At 36.9% G+C, this 25,600-nt stretch overlaps 1 protein-coding gene across 1 annotated transcript in view; it reads left to right on the top strand.

Moving 5' to 3' along the window:
- Window positions 1-25,600, top strand: part of SMIM14 (small integral membrane protein 14) — a 63,539-nt gene that overhangs the window by 16,218 nt on the left and 21,721 nt on the right. The window contains exon 2 of the mRNA XM_036853028.1: window positions 9,544-9,653. Coding sequence (XP_036708923.1) covers window positions 9,579-9,653 — 75 coding nt within the window. The 5' untranslated portion in view covers window positions 9,544-9,578. The remainder of the gene's footprint in view (window positions 1-9,543; window positions 9,654-25,600) is intronic.

Below are 25,600 nucleotides of genomic sequence, written 5' to 3' on the forward strand. Positions count from 1 at the left end.
GTTGGGTCTTCGTTTCTGTGCAAGGGCTTTCTCTAGTTGTGACAAGCGGGGGCCACTCTTCATCGCGGTGCGCGGGCCTCTCACTGTCGCGGCCTCTCATTGCGGAGCACAGGCTCCAGACGCGCAGGCTCAGCAATTGTTGGCCCTTCATTTTTAATCATCTTCAGGGTTTTGTCTTTTATTCACATCTCATGACCACATCATTCATAGCCCTGTTGTATTCTTTTAAAATTTTTTCCTCCTTCTGTTACATTTACCTACGTATATGATAAGGAAATTTGTTAGCTCTTGGTAAAGCAAGAAGTAAACAAGTAAGGCTATTTTAGGTAAAAGTCATATAATGGTAGTTCCATTCCAAATTAATGTGCGAACTATTGTGGGTTAATCTAGCATAATCTAGCAATAATCTAGGATTATTTGCTTTAAAAATTCATGACTGATTCTCCCAAGCATTTTATGTTAAAAGTACTTTTAAAATATTTACTATTTTGCAGTGTGTTACAAAAAACCCATTTCAACCCATTTGAAAATTACTTGTATAATCTTGAAACCTATGTTGACATTTTATTATATTTTGGGAATTTTTGTTACCCCTAGGTATTTGTAAAATACTTTCTTTTAAAAAAGCATAATTTATTTTAAAAAAGAAACTTAGGAGATAACAGCTTCTTACAAAGATATATCCCAAACCAAATATTTACTTCTGTAAGAGGAACCAAGATGAACTTGCACACACACATACAAATGTATTAATGCTTTCCCCCCTAAATCTTTAATGGCTGGAAGACTTTTTTTAAACTTCATGTTAGTCCTTAACACCTATGGCAACAACAAATAGCTCTAAGATAAAAGAGCTGAAGTAAAATTGTCAAAAAAAAAAAAATCCAGGGTTTATGTTTATCCTTCAGTTCTTCTAGCTTGTCCTTTGAAGAAGTTAGTAAGTTAAAGCATTAAAGAAAATGAAAATACTCTCCAATTAATATTTCACATTGTCATTGGATGTTATTTCCAATTGTTCTCTTGTGATTTTAGATCTATTTTTCTGTGATTTGCAGTTCTGTTAACTTTTTAGCTAATAGTCTGCTAGATATTTAAATAGAAAAATTTGTCAAAATAGACCCTTATAAATCTGGCTTTGGAGCCATCGAGAAGAAAGGGAAGCAAATAATGTATAACAAGTTCTCAATCTTGCTATGACATAATGGACTAATACTCAATAATATAAAGAACTCCTAAAATCAACTAGACAAAAAGAGTTTGAAAAAGAAGAAATACGGATGCCAATAAACTTGAAAAGATGTGCAGCCTCATTAGATAGAAAATAAAAGCAATGAGACATATTTTGGGGCTCTGACATTCTGGCAAAAAATTTTTTTAACGTTATAGCCATATATTATTATACTATTAGTGATAGTAATAATGTTTGTAATTACTATGCTATGCAATTAGTGATATGTACTATGTGCTGTTGGTAGAATTAAAATTGGTAAAGGCTTTTTGTGAATGCCCTTAGACCTAGAGATTTCATTTTTTTGTACTTAGTCCTACAAAAATATGGGCACAAAGATGTTTGTTGCAACATTATGTTAACAAAATGTTGGAAAGGCCCTAAGTTATCTCTACTAAAGGAATGCTAAAATTGTATGTTTGTGCTTTGGAGTATTATGTAACCATTAAAAAGAATGAAGTAGAACTTTATATATTGGAAGGTCTGCAAGACTTTTTATGTTATAAAAAAACAAGTTGCAGAACATGTATAGTATGATCTCATAAAACCTACCAAAATGATGGGTATAAATACATATAAAAAGACCTGAAAGTATTCGCACTGGGCTGTTAACTATGGTACCTCTTGGGAAAGGGATTAGAATTGGGGAGAGAGGAATGGGGAGGTTGGCATTCGTCATTTTACTCTCTGTGCTTCTAGGGATACCACTGATACTAAATATGTAACACTGGTAATGTTGCTGTTTTACAAATATTTGCTACTAAGAGTATTTGGCCTAATCAAGAACCACTTTTGAGAAGTTTATTTCCCAAGGAATCAATCCTGTATATAATAAGCATGCAGTTCCATGGCATAATCCTAGAAATCACAGTAGTAGAACTACAGTATCTACTCTTCCACCTTTTCCAAAGTTATAAACAGGCAGTTAAGTTTGACTCCCCAAAGATGAAATAAGGTAGGTTAAACCCACCCAGCATGAGCTGGAGAGTTTAAGGTTCTACCGGCAGATAATAAATTGGTTAACGGCACTGGAAAATTCCTTCAGCACATACAGAAACAGGATGACTCAACTGACTAATTACAGCTGAACTCTACCAGGAAAGGTTTGTTAGTTGTAGTTGAAGGAAGAAATGACCTGGATCTGAGGGATATGGGGAATTAATTGCATTTGCCCTCCCAAGATACAGAGTGGATTATTTTACTGCTTTCCTGTGCTAAGAGTTGTTTAGGAGTGGATGGTTTGAGAGCTTTAGATGTATTTTGTCCTTTATGCTGCATAGAAAGTCATCTATAAACTGTTGCTTAATCTACGCCCAGAGTCAGATTGCTATCACAAATATTCATTATACTGGGAAAATACTGATAAGTTAAATACTTATTATGGAAAATCTTAAAATAGAAAAAAGTAGAAATGTATAAAAGCTCTCCGGTACCTATCACTCAACTTCAATAATTATCAACTCATGGCCAGTTTTATTTCTTCTATGCCGGTATTTACTTCCCTCTCTCCTCTCCAGGATTATTTTGAACTTTTTCAGTGCACTATTATTATTTTTATGACTTAGGCCTTTTGTGACCAATTGGAGTAAAGCTGGTTGTCGTCGAGGGTCAGACCCATGTCTTTGACATTATTTAGCATTGTTCTCACATTAGGGATATATATCGAGGAGGTGAATAACTCCTCTGAAACATGAAAAGCAAAAGCATTGTTTTAAGTTACTTTCTATCAAATGCCTCTTCTAGGCTGATTTACCAGAATTCTGACTCAGTAACCCAGTTTTGTCTTACTCAGGATAGAGCAGCTTCTTAATGTCTTTGGACACCAAGGGATTTAAATGTGGGGTGGGATTGGGTGAGTTTTTTGCTCTAGTGCTTAGCTGGTGGTGTGCATTGACACTTGCTCTGAGGTCCTAGCCAAAAGAGGACTGTTTCCATTCTGTTTTTTTAAAAAGTAATTTTAAAGTGGAAACTATTAACTGAAAACTGTATAGTACTTAAAACAGCTCAAGTTTACATGCAGAAAGTTCCGCAGAAGCATAGCACTATTGAGCAATGTCCTGTTTATAAATGCGTTTTCTTATTTTACTGGAGGTTAATTAAGACCAACAGATACTTTAAATTCTAGCTGATATACATGTCCCTGGCATATATAGATACAGAGAAAATAAACATTGTCCAATATTCAAAAATATTTATTCATTGCTATGGCTTAAGCAATGAGGGAGGTGTTTAGAGACAGAGTGATGACTAAAATAGGTTCCTGCCCCCAAGCTGTGTTTTTTTGGGTGGGGGTGGTGGTGGTGGTGGTGGAATCTAATTTTGTAAGTCAAATGGATTAAAAAGAGACTTAAAATAGCTGTTTTACAATTTTTATGGGTGATAAAAACAAGTCTCCCTTTATAAAAGTCAGTTTGCTAGTACTTTGTATTTCTGTGTTCAGGGGCTATAGAACTGGATAGACATTGGGCATTTTAGTACTTGAATTTTATTTTAAAAAAACTTAGGACTGTATCTTTTAATTTCAACCAACATTTTATTGGACTGGCAAGGCACTGAGAGGGAGGAAGGACCAGTATTTGTAAGTGGACACTTGCATATGTCCACACCCAGCACAGTCTGAGCTCTTGTTTCCTTATGGACAGTTTGAAAAAACAATTGAGAAAGACTTTCAGGGGTGAACTTTATCTACATATAAGGGTAGATTATATATTTTTTCAGGGTTTTCTGTGTTGGATATGTACAGTCAGTTGTCTAACATGAAGGCTAATCAATTAAAAAAAAAAAGTGTGGACACAGAGTGGCCTCAGACAAAACTGTGAAGTAGTCAGAGTTTGTGTTTGGTATTTCCTACCTTCTGGAGAGTAAAACTCTCCAGCTTAGGTTACCTGCAACTCCACTTCCTTCCCCTTCCAATCCCACCTGCCCTTAAGTCAGGCAAGAAGATATTAGATGGGAAGTAGGATTTCCCTGACTATTCTGCAACTAGATTTCACCTCAGTGTATCTTGGCTGTTTCCCCAAATCATCACATAGAAATTTGACTCATTCTTTTCAACAGCTGTATAGGATTTCAGGTACTCATACTATTATTTATTTAATTAGAGCTACATAAATAAACACTTAGAATTACCATTTTTTGCTCTTATAAAAAGTGTTGCAGTGACCATTCTTATACAGAAATTTTGCATGCTTATTTTGATATGGATATCTAAATTTTCTACATAAATTTTCCAATTTTCTGATAAAAGTGATGTTTAGATTTGCACTTCTTCCATTTTGTATTTGCTTATTGGCTCTGTTTTCCTGTGAACATGCTCTTTGCTCCTTTTTTTCTGTTAGATTGCCATTCTCATATTGATTTTTCAGTTATCTGTAAATTAAGGAAATTAACGCTGATATGTGTTGAAGTTTTTTTTTTAAGTTCTTTGTCTTTTTATTTTACAGTATATTTTTGGCTTGTAGCAACTGGATATCATTTTTGGCTGTCAAAATTATTGATCCTTTATAGGTTCTTGGATTTATGTTCTTCTACATGTATCCCAGTGGCCTTCTTGTAGTTATACATTTGTGACTTTTTTAGTTAAATTTTTTCCATATTTTAAAAGTTTTAATATATAAGTACATAGTCGTTATAAAAAATGTTTAAAAATTGACAAAATGAATGGCTGTCCCGCAAATTATATTCTCTCCCCCAGAGCTAACCACTCATTAAGTTTGATGTATTTTCTTCCAGTCCTTTTGTATGCATCATACTTTAATTTAAAAAAACAGACAACTATTCCACCATTTCTGAATAGTTCATGGTTTAAGATGGCACCTTTATCATATTCTAAATTCTAAATAGTCCATGGTTTAAAATAGCACCATTTTAGAAACACAGCTGAAGATTTTGGCTCTGATTTTTACTAAGAAATTTCAGACAGTAAACTAGGAAATTTTTCAGAGTGACAATATGTATAAAATCAAACCTTTGGATATGTAATCTCTCACAGAAAACTATATTTCAGATTATTACACCTGTGCCATATGTACAACACAGTAGTCCTTTGAAGTTCATGTTTTCTGGAATAAATGACTTTAATTTTCTTGTCCATAAATAACAAATAAGTAATTCTTGCTTAAAAGATTCAAATAACAAAGGAACATATATTGTATGATTCCATTTATATGAATTGTTTGTAATAGGCAAATTCATGGAGACGGAAAGCAGGTTAGTGGTTAACCAGGGCTGGGAGGAAGAGAGGGAAGTGAGGAGTGATTGCTAATGGGTATAGGTCTTGTTTTGGAGTGATGAAATGTTCTAAAATTGTGGTGATGGTTGCACAGTTCTGTGAATATACTAAATATTGAATAGTACACTTTCAGTGTCTGAACTGTATAGTATGTGATTTATCTCAAAGAAGTTGTTATAAAAAATAAATCTAAGACGTATGTATATAGATATAACAATAGTAAATACTTGAAGAATAACTTGTAAATATTCTAAAAATAAATAACTAAAAACAGCACATTTACACATTCTACATTCTGGTAAAATCATGGGGTCAGTTTGTCAGCATTCTTTTCTGATCCATTGCTCTAGTTGACTATTTCTGTGTGTGGCCTCATTTAAAAAAATCACTCATACATCTAGAATTTGTTTTGGTATAAGGAATGAGAGTAAGGAGTCAGCTTTCCCCAGTACCATTTATGGAATAACTTGTCTTCCCCCCCAGTGATTTGATGTGCTGTCCTCAACCTATAAATTTCTATAATGGACGTCATCGTCACTGACCTATTGAAGGAGCATTTTGACTAGGCTCCCTACGTTGACTTTAGCTTCTTTACTGTCAGTTTTCCATAGTGCAACCAAGGTGATCTTTTAAAAACACACAGGCATTAAACCCTTATGGACTTCACATTGATCTTTGGATGAAGCCCTAATCTTGAACATCGCCTGGAAAGCTCTGTGTGGCCTGGCCCATTGACCTCTCTGGTCTCATTTCAGACCACTCTTCTTGTCTGGATTGCTGTCTGAATTCCAGCACATCGGGGCTTTCTTTCAGTTCCTTCATCAGGTTATACTCTTACTCACTACAGGGTCTTGCACTGCTCTTTACTTTGTGTCTAGAATGCCTCCAGCCCTAGATCCCCATACCTTCCACTTCCACCTTACCCTATTGTATTCCAGTGCATCCTTCCACTTTCAACTCAGCATTAACTTCTTTAGTAAAATCTTCCTAACTCCCTAGATAAGTTTAGAACCTGTATATACTCTACAGGCACCTTTTATCTTTTTTTTTTAAAGTAACAGGTTTATTGAGATATTCACATACCACACAGTGCACCGTTTAAAGTGTACAGTGGTTTTTAGTACATTCATGGCGTTGTGTGACCATCACCATAATCAATTTTAGAACACTTTCTTCACTAGAGAAGAAAGCCTGTACCAATTAGCAGTCACTCCCCATTTCTCCTCAAGCCCCTCAGTCCTGGGCAACCACAATGATTTTTTTTTTATTGTGATAAAACATACATAAATTTCACCATTTTAACCATTTTTTAAAGTCTGTAATTTAGTGGCATTACATTCACAGCATTGTACAACTATCTCCACTATCTGTTTCTAAAACTTTATCACACCAAACTCTTAAGTTATTACTTATTAAGCAATAGCTCCCCATTCTGCTCTCCTCCAGGTCCTGGCAACCACAGTTCTACTTTGTCTATATGAATTTGCCTATTCTAGATATTTCATATAAGTGGGATCATATGAGTCCTTTTGTGTCTGCTTATTTCACTTAGCATAATGTTTTCAAGGCTCATCTGTGTATCAGAACTTCATTAATTTTTATGACTGAATAATATTCCATTGTATGTATATACTGCATTTTGTTTATCCATTCGTCAGTTAATGGACATGTGAGTTGTTTCTGCTTTTTGGCTATTGTGAATAATGCTGTTATGAACACTTAGCATACAAGTATCTGTTTGAGTCCCTCTTTTCAAATCTTTGGAGATAAATACCTAGAAGTGGAATTGTTGGGTCATTGATAATTCTTACGCTTAACTTCAGGACCCATCAAACTGTTCTCCAGAAAGGCCATTTAGGAGGTGTCTAATTTCTCCACATTATTTATTTCCTTTTTTAAAATTAAAGTCACCCTAATAGGTGTGAAGCGGTATCTCATTGTGTTTTGTTTTGTTTTGTTTTAAATTATTTATGGCTGTGTTGGGTCTTCATAGGCTGCGCGCGGGCTTTCTCTAGTTGCGGCGAGTGGGGGCTACTACTGTTTGTTGCAGTGTGTGGGCTTCTCATTGCGGTGGCTTCTCTTGTTGCAGAACACGGGCTCTAGGTGTGCGGGCTTCAGTAGTTGTGGTGCATGAGCTCAGTAGTTGTGGCTCACGGGCTCTAAAGTGCAGGCTCAGTAGTTGTGGCGCAAGGGCTTTGTTGCTCCACGGCATGTGGGATCTTCCTGGAACAGGGCTTGAACCCGTGTCCCCTGCATTGGCAGGTGGATTCTTAACCACTGTGCTACCAGGGAAGCCCTGCATTGTGTCTTCGTTGCTGCGCATGGGCTTTCTTTAGTTTTGGCGAGCAGGGGCTACTCTTCGATGCAGTGCGCAGGCTTCTTATTGTGGTGGCTTCTTGTTGTGGATCACGGGCTCTAGGTGCGCGGGCTTCAGTAGTTGTGTTACACGGGCTCAGTAGTTGTGGCTCACAGGCTTACTGTGAGCTCACAGGCTCAGTAGTTGTAGCACACGGGCTTACTTGCTCCGTGGCATGTGGGATCTTCCTGGACCGGGGCTCAAACCCGTGTCCCCTGCATTGGCAGGCGGATTCTCAACCACTGCGCCACCAGGGAAGCCCCCTTTGTCCATTTTTAAATTGAGTTGCTTTTGTTATTGAGTTAGGGGGTTCTTTATGTAGTCTGGACATTAAGTCATTGTCAGATACATGATTTGCAAATATTTTCTCTCATTCTGTGTGTTGTTTTTTCCAGTCTTTTGGTCCATTTATCTTTTATAACATTTACAAGTTTGCATTTATAATTTTTAAAATATTTAGATTAATATCTGTCTCCACTATTAGAATGTGAACACCCTTAGGGTAAGGACTGTATCAGTTTTTGCTCACTTTTATATTGCTAATGCCTAGCACAGGTGCTAAATATTTTTTGAATGAATGAAGGTCTTTTAAGTTAAATTACGAGTTCCATTGATTGCCTATTCCATCTTAAATATCTATAGTACTCCATCTTGTTACTCTTATTTTTCAAAATCTTCCCAGCTATTTCCTGGCTTTTATCATGTTCATTCATGTTAATTCATGCCCCTCCTGCCCCGCACATTGGTATCATTTTAGATAACTCATTTTTTTCTTTTAGAGGGCTTTCTTGGTAGGATAAAGGCTGCAAAGTTGCCATAGTCAGCTTAGGCTGTTATAGTAAAATAGCACAGACTGTGTGGCCTAAACCATCGGTCCCCAACCTTTTTGCACCAGGGACCAATTTCACGGAAGATAATTTTTCCACGGGGGGTGGGGAGGGATGGTTCAGGCGGTGATGTGAGCCATGGGGAGCGGCAGATGAAGCTTAGCTCACTCACCGGCCACTCACCTCCTGCCAGGCGGCCTGGTTCCTAACAGGCCGTGGACCAGTAGCCGTCTGCAGCCCGGGGGGGGGGGTTGGGGACCTCTGGCTTAAACAACAAATATTTATTTCTCACAGTTCTGGATTCTGGGAGGCCTGTGATCAAGGTGTTGGCAGATTCAGTGTCTGGTGAGGAATCTCTTCCTACTTTGTAGATGGATGCCTTCTTGCTGTATCTTCACATGTTGAAGAGAGAGAGATATCAGTCTCTTCTTTAAGGGCACTAATCACATTTATCAGGGCTCCACTCTCATGACCTCATTACCTCCCAAAGGCCCTACCTCCAAATACCATCCCCCTTGGGGATTAAGGCTTCAACATATGAATTTTAGTAGGGACATATTCAGTCCATAGCAGTACTGGGGCTAACAAAGTTAAAGGATTTGGTAATTAAGCAGAGTAGGGCTCTAGTATCATCAGCTTCACAGATGGGGCCAGTATAGAGTATCTGAATACATTTGCATTTACAGGAAATCAGTCTGATGGTAAAGTGGTAGCCAATCATTTGTATAGATTCATAATTCATATAAGATTAGTAATAAATTCATAGATTTAAGTCAATAAATATGAACTATACTTAGTTTAAGAAAACTATTATGAATCTATACATACATGAATTCTTCATAGTTCAAGAGAAAGAGTAACTCTGAATAGTAGTCTTATGATATTTTTTCCTTCCTCCTAGATTTAAACAGTCAAGATAAATCAAGCTGGGTAATCATGGCAGAAGGTGGATTCGATCCCTGTGAATGTGTTTGCTCTCATGAACATGCGATGAGAAGGCTGATCAATCTGGTGAGATGAACAGGACAGTCCTATTCAGAACTGAACTGTACCACTCTGTCTTGTTTTTGGGAGCATGTTGTTTATTGGAAGATTTTCATCTGATGGGCACTAAAAATTATTTCATAATTGAAATTCCACAGTGGTTTAAGTCATAATGGTTAAAATGCTTGCCAGCAGTTCTTTTATTAGATATAAAAACAGATTGCTGTCTTTATTTATGGTAGATTTTTGTTGGCGAAATTCACCATCATGGGTGGGAAACACACATGTGTAGAGACTTTTCTGTTGTGTATTTTTTTTTTTGGCCACACCATGTGGCATGTGGGATCTTAGTTTCCTGACCAGGGATCGAACCGACGCTCCCTGCATTGAAGCGCGGAGTCTTAACCACTGGACCGCCAGGGAAGTCCTCTGTTCTGTATTAATGCATATAATTTTTGGCTATACGGAGCTTGTTTACCTGATAAACTGCTATGAAGTCACACTTCCTCTTATGATATAGTTCAAATCCTACTCCAACAAATGGCATGACAATAAAAATCTCTATATAGTTTATTTCCAGATCCAAATCAATTACTTGACAGAGGCAGATTTCTGAACAACAGGCTTTGAGTGTAGTGAGATTTCAACTGTAGGTTTTTAGAGACTTTTAAAGCTTAAATACAGGGCTGTTTATGTACTATACTTTATACTTTTTATATACAAAGGAAAAATTTGACCATTATTAACAATAAAGTACAGTTGACCCTTGAACAGCGTAGGTTTGAACTCTGAGGGTCCACTTACATATGGATTTTTTTTCAATAGTAAATACTGCAGTACTACACCATCCACAGTTGGTTGAATCCAAGGATGTAGAACTGCATATTTGGAGGAATTGCGTATACTGAGGGCTGACTATAAGTTACATGTGGATTTTCAACTGTATGGCGGGTTAGCGTCCCTAACCCCTTCGTTGTTCAAGGGTCAACTGTATATTATTATTATGTTATACATTATAACAACATTTTGCTGTTTTAAAATACTCTTGTACCGGGGTATATTATTATAGGCCAGTTAATAAAGGCAGGTACAAACATTTGCTGGAATACTTGAATAAGCAAGTTTTCTGCTCACTCATTGTCTATGTACAGTGATCAGAAGTGCATTGATTGTGAATGATGTTCCTTTGAGAATTAGCATATACTAGGACTTATGATCCTTAAGAGTGCCTTAGAGGGATAGAAATAAACTAAGAACTTATAAATTAAATCAGACTCTTGTGAGTATAGAAATAAAATGGCAATGTCATATCTCTGATAATTGATGTAAAAATAGATTAATCTGAGAAGAGTTTAAAAAATATTTTCTCCTGTTTATTTATGAAGTTTGAGCTGATAGTTTTTAATGTCTTAATTCAATCAAACATAAGGCAAATTTTTTTCAAATTACTCTGATATTAGGAACAAAAAATAGACTTGTAATTTAATTGTGGTAAAATTTCCCAGGAGACTAGTTTTTAATAAGGGCTACTATACCTCTTTTTATTTCCTAGTATAGTATTTTTTATTTTTAACATGCTTTGTTCTATTAGCTCTGCTGCTTTTTAAGAGATGACTAAAACTAAGCCCTACTTTTTTAGGGTTCCCTGTACACTTAACTTTAGTAGATTGTCAAGGAAGCCATGTTTAGCTTTTTTTTTTTTTTTATGGGCACATTAATTCATGCTTGATGGCGTTACTTACAGCATTCTTGGTTTGAAATACTTCCTAATTATGTGAAAATAGATTTTAGATTTTTACCGATCTTTTAAAAGTCCACATTTTTTAGTGTATGATGGGTATTTTCACACAATGTAAATTACTGATGGATGACCCTCTTATGTATAACACGCTGATAGCAGTATTGAAGATTCCAGAGGGAGGAGAAACTCATTTGATTCATTAAGGAAACTTGCTGGCAAGGTTTGATAGATGTTTGCTTGAATTGAACTGTGCTTTTTAATTTTTATTTCATGTGTATTTCTTCTTCTTTTATTTAAATTCAGAATCAAGCAGCATTTTTGGATCATATCTACATTGTTGATATTTAAGTGCTTTCTAAACATTTTTCCTAAGAAGTATTGTTAGAAATATGGTCTCTAAATTCAGAAATTCAAAGATTTATGAATAATACTATTTATTGTAACATTATTTACAGTAATAAAAAGTTATAAGCAACCTTAATGTTGACTAGTAGGACAGTGGTTATATCATGGAAATTCATATGGTAAAATCTTGTTTAAAATAGTTGTCTTTGAAAAATATTTAAAAACAAGGGAGATGTGTGTGTCATATGAAATGAAAAAAAAAAGATGTACAAATGGCGTTTAGTAGATCTTGCTTTTGTGTACACATACACATACACCCACACACCCACTCATTTCATATACATGTGTGCATAGGAAGAAAGACTAGAAGAGAATACACCGAAATGTTAAAAGTGGTTATCTCTGGATTCTGTAATATGGGCTGAGACTTCTCTTTTATACTTTCTTGTATTTTCTGTGATAATAAATCTTATAATCAGAAAAAGGTTATCTAGCAAAAACTATCAATATTTTCATTTAAACGTCATTGTATTCTTTTGTAATATATCAATACTAGACTTTTCTACCTCTCATGCATCCATTATCTTCTACTCATACTTTATAGGACCTTTTTTCCCCAGTGTCTGTTATCTTATTACCCTGTGGAACTCTAACTCTACAGCCTATATTTAATTAAATTAAATTAAATTAATTTATTTATTTATATAAATTATTTATTTTATTTATTTATTTTTGGCTGCTTTGGGTCTTTGTTGCTGTGCGCAGGCTTTCTCTAGTCGCAGTGAGCGGGGGCTACTCTTCGTTGCAGTGCGCGGGCTTCTCATTATGGTGGCTTCTCTAGTTGTGGAGCACGGGCTCTAGGTGCACAGGCTTCAGTAGTTGTAGCACGCAGGCTCAGTAGTTGTGGCTCACGGGCTCTAGAGCACAGGCTCAGTAGTTGCGGCACACGGGCTTAGTTGCTCCGCGGCATGTGGGATCTTCCTGGACCAGGGCTCGAACCCGTGTCCCCTGCATTGGCAGGCGGATTCTTAACCACTGCACCAGCAGGGAAGCCCCAGCCTATGTTTTAAAAGCAATTTATCTGAGGGTATATTTTTTCTATATTAGTTATAACTACTAGAATTTAGATGTCTGCATGCTTAGGAAGCTCATAGATACAATAATACTGTGTTATAGTATGATAACAGTGCAGAGATTTAGTCTCATTGTTTTAAAAATGGACATCTAATTCATCTTTGTAATAGCGTACCATCTCATTAATTTCACGTTCTAATTTGGGATTTTTATTATTTTTGACCTTATGTAATAAAATTGGATTTTCTTGTGTATGATGGATATTTTCACACAATATCAGTTACTGATGGATGATCCCCTTATGTATAACATGCTGATAGCAGTATTGAAGATTCCAGAGGGAAGAGAAACTCATTTGGGGAAACTTGAGGATTTTAATGATTTTTTTATGGTTAGCTCATTAGTTGTATGTTGGGTTGCAGTTTTTGTTTTGCCTATTCTGTGAAAATAGATGGGCTTTGCCAAGGGATATATTCAGCTTAGAAGCAGTTAAGATTTTACCGTTAGTTCCTTTCCATTTTAATAAAGTTCTATTCATTCACAATTTAAAACTAATTTATTTTCCTGATTTAGTAATGATTTCAGTTAAGGTTCTTCATTGTAAGTAATAGAAGTTTTAGATGATTTAAGCAGAAAAGGACATATTAAAAAAATATTATGTGGCTCACATTGGATAACCTGGCATGGAAAATGAATAGGATCAAAGGGAATGTAAATGCCAAAATGAGCCCATGCTCCAAAATAGCCCAGCCAAAAAGCTGCTGCTCCTGAATTCCAGACTTTTGTGTATCCAACTGTTGATGCAACATCTCCATTTGGACAAATAGTAGACATTTTGTACTTGATGTGTGCATAACTGAACTTTTCTTGCCCCCAACCTTATACTTCTGTCTTCTCTCTTTTTTTTTTTTTTTTTCTTTTTCTTTTGGCCACGCCATGAGGCTTAGTTCCCTGACCAGGGATTGAACCTGGGCCATGGCAGTGAAAGCACCGAGTCCTAATCACTGGACCGCCAGGGAATTCCCTGTCTTCTCTATTCACTCCATTATTCTGGTTGCTCAGGCAACAGCTTTTGTGTCATCTTTTACTCTGTTCTTTCAACCCCATGGCTGATGCAGAACCAAATCCCTTTGGCTCAACCTTAAAAATATATATCCAGAATCCAGCCATTTCTCACACCTCCAGTGAAACACCCTGGTCTAACCTGCCATCATCTCTTGCCTAGATTATTGAAATTAGCCTCCTGTTGGTCTCTTTGCTTCTACCCTCTTGCCGTCTCCATTTTCTTCAACTTTAGTCTCACTACAGGAGTTGAAATGATCTATTTCCGATAAGTCAGGTAATGTTCCTCCTTTCCTCAAAATTCTGCAGTAGTTCCCCATGACACTCATAGTGAAAAGAAACAAAATTTATGTGGCACTGTGTAATCTGTCCCCCTTCACTCCACTGGTTCCCGTTTGCTCACTTTGTTCTACCGTTTCTGGCTGCCTTGCCATTCCTGAAAATACAGGTCACATACAAAGGATCAAGTGTCTAAATGACTTTTAGACTTTTCAACAGCAAAATTGGAAGGCATTAGCACAGTGACTTTAAATTCTGAAGGGAAATTATTACCAATCCATCATTCTATATCCAACCAACTATCAAATGGGAGGAGAGTCTTCAAAAATTTTACCTCATGTACCTTTTCTTAGCTGGTTACTAGAGGATGAACTGTTTTTCACCAAGATGTAGGCATAAACCAAGAATGAAGAGATTTCGAGTGTAGAAAGCAGGAGATCCAACATATGAGAGAGGCAAAAGTAATTTCCAGAGTGATGGTGAATGGAGATCCCAGGATAATGGTGAAGGGACATTCCAGGGTTATAGCTACCTGCATGCTTTCTTGATAAGGGAAGCTGTTTGTATACCCTAACTGCTCACCCAGCCTAGTCCTCCATTAATAAATATGAACAGAAAAACAAGCAAAGAGTTGAAGAAAATAAAAGGACTACAATGTGGTCGCAGGTACAGCTACATTAGAAGACAAGATGAAATAGGTAGATCCTTCTAATATGAAAAGTCATTATGAATGTATAGCTATAAATGCAGACCCATACAAGTATGTTATGCTGGCCTTAAGTACCACCAGCAACATGATTTTTTGAAATGGTAAAGTTTCAAAGTCACCAGATTCTTGGTAGAGTCATAAACAAAACTAAGTATAGTCTTCCCTTGATTTAAATGTGAAAGTCCAGTTAAATTCCTCGATAATTCTGTGTCGAGTATAACCATCCAAAAAATACTTTGTGTTTTTCTTTGAAATGGACTTAGATTATATTATAGGCTCAAGTTTTTCACTTAGTGAATGTGTGGCAGGACCTTTGAAAGTTAGGGGGGATGCAAGCCAGTCACAACAACCAAAGAACTGCCTCTCAGATATCTGGATGCCCTAGTACTGACACATTTGAGAACTTTGAATAGGGGGGAGAATTAGTGTTTATTTAAAAAAAAAAAGAAAAAGGAAAAAGGAAACCCAAGTAAGCTGAAGGCAGGCAGGAAGAAACAAGAGAAGCATAGTTAATAGAAAGCATAAAGTAAAATGTTATGTGTGAGTGGATTATACTTATTAATAGAGACAGGTTGGAGTTTTTAAATGCTGTTGTTTATCAAGGGAGACAGACACTGAAAACAAAATCTCATAGATAAGTGATGAAAGGAGCGGGGGTGTAGGGGAAGCTGTCCCAAAAGAATGTGATACTCTTAATCTCAGACAAAATTAATTCAAAGCCAAAACAGTTGAACACAGGAATAATACTGACAAAAGAGAGAATCCATCACGTCTGGGACAAGCTGTTTATGTCCCAAACAACAGAGAATGCAAAAACAACTAGAAATAAAAGAAGAAACATATTTTAGAAGTATCTGAGAAATGTTAGTGAAAGCCATAGAGATGCCTTTGCAGGTTAAGGTTAGAGTATGAGAGTATGTGTAGGTCAGGATAATGTTTGTAAATGCATAGAAGAGGTTCCAAGGAATATATCTCAGATTCATAACGATGGTTATATTGGGGAGAGTTTGAAGGGAATGTAGGCACTATTTTAAACCCACAGAAATCCTCTGATGTTGATCATCCTTTTTCAAATGAGGACCCTGAGGTTTTCCCAAGTATTGGAACCGACCAGAGAGTGGCAGAGGCACATTCGAGCTTGGCATTAGCTCCAGGCCCTGTGCTGTTTCTTCGGTACGATGATCTGCTCTGCTTCCTGTCGGTTTCCTTCAGGTACCTTAAAAAAACGCACTATATTTGCAGTCAAGGAGGCGGTAGAGGAATAGGAGAAAACTGTGGAAGAGAGACTCTTCACTGTATTTTTACCTTTTAAAACTATGAGAGTACATTACCTATTCAAATATTAACTTAAAAATAAAACTTTGTAAGCATCTTCAGAGGTATTATAAGCAGGACAGTTCTATAGAAAAACTAGTAATCACAGACTTTTTCCACTGAAGAATAAAATTTTTGAATGCACTGTTAATGTGATTTGCAAAGAAAATATATTCTACCATGTTTAGCTTTTTAATAATTTTAATAAGACTGTATTCTCATCTTACCTTTGTTGATTTCTGAATTGGTACAATTTTTTCTCATGTTAAAAATATATATAAAAATAGAAAAAACTTGTATGTCTTCTAAGGCTAAATGGACATAAACAGCAATTCAAACACTTTACTATTGCCTCACCAGTTCCATGTACGTTTTGATTATTTAACTGCTAAGCTGTACCAGTACAAAGAATATAAATCTGATTTTCATGCATTTTATTATATTGGGTTGACCAAAAAGTGCCTTTGGTTTTTAAGTAAAAATAAGAGACACGTTTTTCATTTTCACCAAGAACTTTATTGAACAATGTATTCACCCTTTTGTTCCACTACCTTCTGTCATTTTTCAGGCAACTTCATACTTCCATCTTCCCAAAACTTTTTTTAAAAAATAGATTTATTTATTTATTTATTTTTGGCTGCGTTGGGTCTTCATTGCTGTGCGCAGGCTTTCTCTAGTTACAGCGAGTGGGGGTTACTCTTCATTGCAGTGCACAGGCTTCTCATTGCGGTGGCTTCTCCTGTTGCGGAGCACGGGCTCTAGGCGTGTGGGTTTCAGTCGCTGTGGCGCTTGGGCTCAGTAGTTGTGGCTCACAGGCTTAGTTGCTCTGTGGCATGTGGAATCTTCCTGGACCAGGACTCGAACCCACGTCCCCTGCATTGGCAGGCGGATTCTTAACTACTGCGCCACCAGGGAAGTCCTTCCCAAAACTTGTTATCTTTTTGAGCAAAGAACTGTTCCAGGTGCCTTTTACGGTCTTCCAGGGAATGGAAATTTTTTTCTATTAAGAGAATTTTGTAAAGACTGAAATAAATGGAAATTCGAAAGTTCAATGTCTGGTGAATACGGCAGATTAATCAGAACTTCCCAGCCAAGCTGTAACAATTTTTGCCTGGTCATCAAAGAAACGTGTGGTCTTGTGTTATCCTGATAGAATATTATGCATTTTCTGTTGACTAATTCTGGATGCTTTTCATCAAGTGCTGCTTTCAGTTGGTCTAATTTGGAGCAGTAGTTGTTGGAATTAATTGTTTGGTTTTCCGGAAGGAGCTTATAATAGAGGACCCCCTTGCAATCCCACCATATACACAATCCAACCTTCTTTGGATGATAACCGGCCTTTGGTGTGGTTGGTGGTGGTTCATTTCACTTGCCCCACCATCTCTTCCGTTTCACATTATTGTACGTTATCCACTTTTCCTCACCCGTCACAATTTTTTTTAAAAACAGAACGTTTTCATTACGTTCCAAATGCAAAAATATGGTCAAGAAGGTTTTTTTCTGCTTGATTTATGTGGAACCCAAACATCAAAGCGATTAACATAACCAAGCTGGTGCAGATGATTTTCAGTGCTTGATTTGGATATTTTGAGTATGTTGGCTATCTCCCGCGTGGTATAACGTTGATTGTTCTCAATTAATGTCTCGATTTGATCGCTATCAACTTCAACTGGTCTACCCGACTGTGGAGCATCGTCCAGTGAGAAATCTCCAGCACGAAAAACTTCACAAACCACTTTTGACATGTTTGATCAGTCACAGCACCTTCTCCATACACTGCACAAAATCTTTTTTTGCATTTCAGTCGTTTTTACCTTTCTTGAAATAATAAAGCATAATATGCCGAAAATGTTGCTTTTTTTCTTCCATCTTCAATATTAAAATGGCTACACAGAAGTTCACCAGTTTTGATAAGTCTTTTTTTAAATGCACGCTGATATGAGAGCTGTCACATACAATCTAAAAAAATTGTTTCGAATGAAGTTAAAGACAACTAAGTGCTACTAGAGCCACCTTAACGGAAAAGAACGAACGAACTTTTTGGCCAACCCAATATAGCTGCAATATGGACTTTTAAAGCAAATGACTGTATCACTGTATTCTTACAGGAGTGTTTTAAATGATACATTATAAACAGTGTTTCAGTTAAGGTTGGTAAGACTGCAGTACAAAGAATGCCCATTTTGGGGTGCTCATGACAAGTAAAGCTTTACTTAATTCTATTGGCGTGTTTCCTTCCTATGATCTAATTACACCCTTGGGTTACACAGGTATTAGACTGTTTTAATGTAGTTGTGTTTTGCCAGGATTTGTTTGCCAGGTTCTGTTTGTCTCAGGAATGTTCAGAAACATTAAAAAATGGAGGCATTTATCTGACATTACAGGCATTTTTCTATCCTAATCTAATACTCTAATTAGAACTTTAATGTTTTACTCATTAAATACTGGCTAAGTAGACTTAAAGAGGTGGATAAGAATATAGAGTGAGTCCCTTTCAATTAAAATCAGATATCTTTATCATGTTACATACAGTTCTGTGTTTCATTACTTGTTAACATGGGAATATGCCTATTGATAAATATGGGTTTTTATTGATGTAGTAGTAGAATACTACTGGATATGTAGAAAGATGCCAACACAAAATCATAGTCTAATTATAAATCATTCTTTTAAGTTGTAGGTTTTTTGGTGTGTGTCTCCTCTGAGGTTAGTTTTGTTTTTAAGGAGGTATTTCCTTATAACTGATATATCTAGTTGTTCGGGTTTTTTAAAAATCACTTATATTTCCTTACAATCATAAAGATGGCCTGGCGAGAGACTTTTTCAGTTCCCCATTTGCAGAATTATTCTGTTTCTATCCTCTTCTGCTCTCTTGCCACCTCCTTCTCCTGTTCTCCTTGACTGGCTGTCTCTTGGTATACAGTTTCTTCTATTAATGATAGGCGTTCCAGAAAGAGAACAGATGGATTTAGAAATGTGAATTTAGGTTATGCTTTGTGTTTTTCCTCCTTTCTGTTGTAACCTAAGGTTTGGAATGCAGATAATCCCCCTTTTGTTTGTTTGTTGAGCTCTGTATTTCAGCTCTAATCTAAACCGCGTAACTGAAACTTCTGCATCTCTTAATTTACTTACATTTGTTTCCGTATTAAAGAACTGTAAGCATGTGATCTGGGAGATCATTGGTCAGATTCCCCTTACAAGCCTGAAGGCCTTGTAAATTGTGACTCATGTCCACTGTACTTAAATAAGTCACGTTGAGTAAGACCTATCATTGGCCTTTTCCTGGAAGATGTATGCCTGAAAAGTTTCTTGAGAAACTTCTCTACCCAGCAAATATATCTACTGCTAGTATCTTTTCCTATTAATTTATATTTTTGTAAAATGTTTTTTAATATGAATAATATACTAATGTTCTTTCACAAAATCAATACATTAAAAGTAAGACCAAACTTCTCACTCACTTCTCTATATCTGGCATGTTCCTACTTCCCTAGATGAACTTGATGTGCACCTTCCCATATCTTTCTCACAAATAAACATTTAGATACTATGGTATATATATTTTATCCCCAATTTAATATTATTTAGCAAGTCCAAGGAACAAAGGAGAGGGACATTATTTTATAGAGAAAAAGGAGTAAGTTGGGAGGGGTTGTTTTGAACAAAAGCCCATTGGAGAAAAGTGAGAGCTCAGGGTGATGATGGCTTCTCATTGGCTGAGTTGCTGGGGTAGTCAGTTTCTTGTAGGAGATGCAGTGTACATCTTTTCCTGTTGGGGCCTGTGATTGACGATCTTCTGTTGAGGTCTGTAATTGGCAATTCTTCTTGTAATTGACATCAGGTTGTACTGTGTGAGGGGACCCCCTTCTGGCCTCCTTCACAGAAGTGAGGTTATGTTTTATTTAAAAGATAAAATAGCTAGTGCATGTCCTCATGGCACAAAATTCAAGCAGTACGAAGTGTAGAAATGGACAAGTAAAAATCTCCCTATGTTCCCCAGCCTCTCATTGCCACTTTACTGATTTTAAGCTATTGACAGTTTCTCTTATATTCCCGTTATTATGGCTGTATAACAAATTACCCTAAAACTCTGGCATAAGAAAAACCTTTTAATTAACAGACTGTGTGTCCGGAGTCCATGCAGAGCACAGTGGAGACGGCTTGTCTGCTGCATAATGTCTGGGTTCTTAGCTGGACGACTGGGAGGCCGGGAGCAGGAAGAGCATCTGGAGGCTTGCTCACTCACTGTCTGGCAGTTGATGCTGGCTGGTGGCTGAAACCCTACCTAGTACTGTCAGCCAGAACACCTACATACGGCCTTTTCATGTGGCTGCTTGGCTTCCTCACAGCGCAGTGGCTTGGTTCCAAGGGCAAGCATCCATCCCACGAGAGGATGGGGGAGGGAGAGAACCATGCAGCCTGGATACTTTTTATAACCTAGCCTAAGAAGTCACATACAACACTTCTACTATACTTCTGGTTGTAGCAGTCCTGAGCCTGCTCAGCTTCAAGAGGAGGGGGAATAGACTTCACCTCTTTTTTAATTGAGGTATAACTGACAAATAACATTAGTTTCAGGTGTGCGACTTGTATACATTAGGAAATGATTGTCGCGGTAAGTCTAGTTAACACTTGTTACCATACACGGTTACAATTTTTTTTTTCTTGTGATGAGAACTATTAAGATCTACTCTCTTAGCAACTTTCAAATATGCAATATGGTATTACCAACTATAGTCACTATGCTGTACATTACATCCCCATAACTTAAATTATTTCGTAACTGGAAGTTTGTACGTTTTGACCCCCTTCACCTATTTCACTCACCTCCCAACCCCCCCACCTCTGGCAACCGCCAATCTGTTCTCTATATCTTTGAGCTTGATCTTTTGTTGTTGTTTTAAATTCCTCATATAAGGGAGATCATATGGTATTTGTCTTTCTCTGACTTATTTCACTTAGCATAATTCCCTCAAGGTCCATCCACGTCGTCGCAAAAGGCAAGATTTTGTTCCTTTTTAAGGCTGAATAATAATTCTATTATATTGATATACATATATGATGGATATATGTGAGGTGATACCTCATTGTGGTTTTGATTTGCATTTCCCTGATGATTAGTGATATTGAGCATCTCTTCACGTACCTGTTGGCCAACTTTATGTCTTTTTTTTGGGAAAATGTCAATTGAGATCCTCTGCCTATTTCTTAATCAGATTGTTTGTTTATTTGGCTATTGAATTTTATGAGTTCTTTATATATTTTGGATATTTAACCCCTTATCTGATATATGATGTGCAAATATCTCCTCCCATTCAATAAGTTGCCTTTTCATTTTGATGATGGTTTCCTTTGCTATGCAACAGCTTTTTAGTTTGATGTAGTCTCACTTATTTGTTTTAGCATTTGTTTCCTTTGCTTTTGGAGTCAGATCCAAAAACTTATCACCAAGACTGATGTCAGGGAGCTTACCACCTATGTTTTCTTCTGGGATTTTTATGGTTTCAGGTGTTACATTCAGGTCTTTAATATATTTTGAGTTAATTTTAAACCACTTTTGAGTTAGGAGACTCCACCTCTTGATGGGGAGTGGCAAGATTCTGGAAGAGCGTGTGTGGTTAGAAATACTGCTATGACCGTTTTTAGAAAATACAGTCTGCTATATATCTCTTTCTAGAAATTTGTTTTCACATAGGTTACAGATCTTGTATCCTTATATGGTGAAGAGAGGGCAAGAAAGCATTCTGGGGTCTCTTTTATGAGAACACTAATCCCACTCATGTGGGCTCCACCCTCGTAACCTAATCATCTCTGAAAGGCCCCACCTCCTAATACCATCACATTGGGGATTAGGATTTCAAAATATGAATTTTGAGGAGACTCAAACATTCAGTCCGTAACAGCAAATCAGAGTCAGCCTCATTTTCAAGTATCATGGTATTGGAATTTTGTCTTTCCTTTTAATATACTTGTAATATGTGAATATCTAAATTACGGACACTTGAAATAATGTAGAAATACAGAGCAAAATGTCAGAGTCCCCCTTCCTCTTGTCCCCCACTCACGTATCCCATTTCATGACATTTATTGCTCTCTTGGCCAGAGGTTGCATTGAGTTTGTGGACAGTCATGTATCTATATCTATATCTTTATATATAATCAAAATAGACTGTACCATAAAGGTATAGCATATACGTTATGTTGTTGTCTTATCAGTGGCCATAAATTACGTGATGACTTTTGGTTCAATAAATTAATTAAACTAAAATTTAGAAGGTATTTTTGTAGGATTTGGGAAAATAATATGCATATCATTTGGGCAACCTATTAGTGTTAGACATTCAAAAACTATTTTCAAAATACTCAGACTTGCCTTTAACCTGATTATTTGAAGTCTTCAGGCTTAAATGTACATGGATTATTGTGGTCCTTCCAAGTTATTGAATATTTTTGTTAATATTGTAGGAAAATATGTAGAGATGCTACTTAGTCATTAAGAACTAAATGTGATCAAACAACCCAATCGAAAAATGGGCAGAAGACCTAAATAGACATTTCTCCAAAGAAGACACACAGATGGCCAAAAGGCACATGAAAAGATGCTCAACATTGCTAATTATTAGAGAAATGCAAATCAAAACTACAATGAGGTACCACCGCACACCGGTCAGAATGGCCATCATTAAAAAGCCTTCAGGGAATTCCCTGGTGGTTCAGTGTTTGAGACTCCGAGCTTTCACAGAGGGCCTGGGTTCGATCCCAGGTTGGGGAACTAGGATCCCACAAGCCACGTGGCATGGCCAAATAAATAAATAAATAAGAAGAAAAAATAAAAAGCCTTCAAATAACAAATGCTGGGGGAGGGGTTGGAGAAAAGGGAACTCTCCTACACTGTTGGTAGGAATGTAAATTGGTGCAGCCACTATGGAAAACACACAGTATGGAGGTTCCTCATAAAAACTAAAAATAGAGTTGCCATATGATCCTACAATCCCACTCCTGGGCATATATCTAGACAAAACTATAATTGGAAAAGATACATGCACCCCGGTGTTCATTGCAGCACTGTTTACAATAGCCAAGACATGGAAACAACCTAAATGTCCATCGACAGATGAATGGATGAAGAAGATGTGGTACATATATACAATGAAATACTATCCAACCATAAAAAGAATGAAATATTGCCATTTGCAGCAACATGGATGGATCTAGAGATTATCATACTAAGTGAAGTAAGTCAGAAAGAGGATACCATATGATACCACTTATATGTGGAATCTAAAATATGACACAAATGAACTTACCTACGATACAGAAACAGGCTCACAGGCATAGAGAACAGACCTGTGGTTGCCAAGGGGGAGGAAGGGATAGGGGAAGAAAGGATTGGGAGTTTGGGATTAGCAGATGCAAACTATTGTGTATTGAATGGATAAACAACAAGGTCCTACTGTATAGCACAGGGAACTATATTCAATATCCTGTGATAAACCATAATGGAAAAGAATGTGGAAAAGAATGTATATATATATGTATAACTGAATCACTTTGCTGTACAGTAGAAATTAACACAACATTGTAAATCAGCTATACTTCAGTAACATAAATTTAAAAAAAAAAGAACTAAATGTGATCAGATATAGTTAGGTTTTAGCTGTCTCCCAGTTGAAACACTGGGCTTCCTCAGTGGTGTGATTATGCAGGAATAATTGAATTGAATGTACTTTGTATTTTGTCATTTCTTTAAAATTCCCCTCCTGTAATTTGACAGTGTATATCAAAACTTAAAGTGTACATACCTTCATTATATCAACTCTACTCCATATTCTAAAGAGATTTATCAAGTGTGTAAGAATGTATTTATACGAACATTCACCACAACATTGTTTTTCATATACAAATTTGGAAATGATGCAATTTAATGGAATGCTGTGCAGTATTAAAAATTAGGGGGAGCTGGGTTTTGGCAGTCTAAGGTTATTTCAGGCTAACCTGTTACTGTGAGCTGTGTGAGGTCTGGTCAGAGGACATTGACCAACTGTTTAACCCCTGATTTGAAAGTACTTTTTTGTTGTTGGTTTTGGAATTTCACTTTTTGAAAAAATAGTAGTGATAAATATGAGTATGCTTATTTGTACAAACAGGCAGCCCTTTCCTGCATATTGCTATAATCCAAAAGCATTCTGTGGGCCATGACCTGAGTTTTTATATACATTTTATATTTAATTTTATATAATATTTAATTATGTCATTTAATCCTCACAATGACATTAAGGTTGATAACAGATTGTATTTATCTCTTCTATAGTTTGAAACTCTGCTTAAGAAAGTAACAGACACAGAATTTGAAACCAGATACCACTGACTTTAAAGCTTCCCTTTTGAACCACTGTTCTGTACCACACTGTTTACCAGTCCACAGGTAGACCCGGTGCATGGGAAAGAAGAGCACCTCCAATATACATGAGGTTCTTGAGCAGACATAGAAAAACAGCAAATAAGTTCTTGTTTAGGTACTGTCTTAGTTTGCTCGGGCTGCTCTGGAAAAATTCCACAGACTGGGCAGCTTAGACAACAAATAATTATTTTGCACAGTTCTGGAGGCACTGGGAAGTCCAAGATCAAGATGCTGCCAGATTTGCCAGGGTGATTTGGCTCTTTTCTTGGTTTTCAGACAGCCACCTTGCTGTACCCTCACATGGCACAGAGAGAATGACAGCTCTGGTCTCACCCTCTTCCTCTATGGGCACTAATTCCATCATGGTGGCTCCACTCTCATGACCTCATCTAAACCTAATCACCTCCCAAAGGCCCCCACCCCCAAATTCCATCACTTTGGGGATTAGGGCTTCAACATATGAATTTGGAGTGGTGGGGGAAATGTGAACATCCATAGCAGGTACCTTTTGATAACTCCAAAGAGAGACTTTCTGTTTTTTGTAATTTTCTTCAAAGAATTTCTCCAAGGTAAGATTCCTCATAGAAGTTCCATTTATCTGCTTTTTGTCATTAGAATCTTCTTTTTGATCTATGTTTTTTCCATCAGCCTCTGACAGCCACGGTTCTATATGAGGCTTCCTGGATATCCTAAGAGACTATTTTAGGTTCTACATTTTCCCTAACAGGAAATCTCTGTGCCAAGACTCTTGTATTCTTTAAATCTCTGTTTTCTGCCTTTTTCCCCAAGGAAGAAAAACATTTCTTCTACTCATAACTATGTTGTCTCTTTGATTTTGAAGCTAACTCATCTAAGGAACTTTACATGGCCTTCCTGGCTAGGTGTGGAAGTTCCCAGATCTTCCCTGGGATCCTGGGATCAGTGTTAGCATGAAGGTTTACCTAGGCAGCAGCCATTGGCTGTAGATAGTCCACATGTGGTTCCCGCCACTCCACTGTAATACGGAAAATACTTGAAGTTTATGGCTCTTCCTGTAGATACTGCCATGC

Source organism: Balaenoptera musculus, chromosome 5, assembly GCF_009873245.2.
Source record: "Balaenoptera musculus isolate JJ_BM4_2016_0621 chromosome 5, mBalMus1.pri.v3, whole genome shotgun sequence".
Classification (NCBI taxonomy): domain Eukaryota; kingdom Metazoa; phylum Chordata; class Mammalia; order Artiodactyla; family Balaenopteridae; genus Balaenoptera; species Balaenoptera musculus.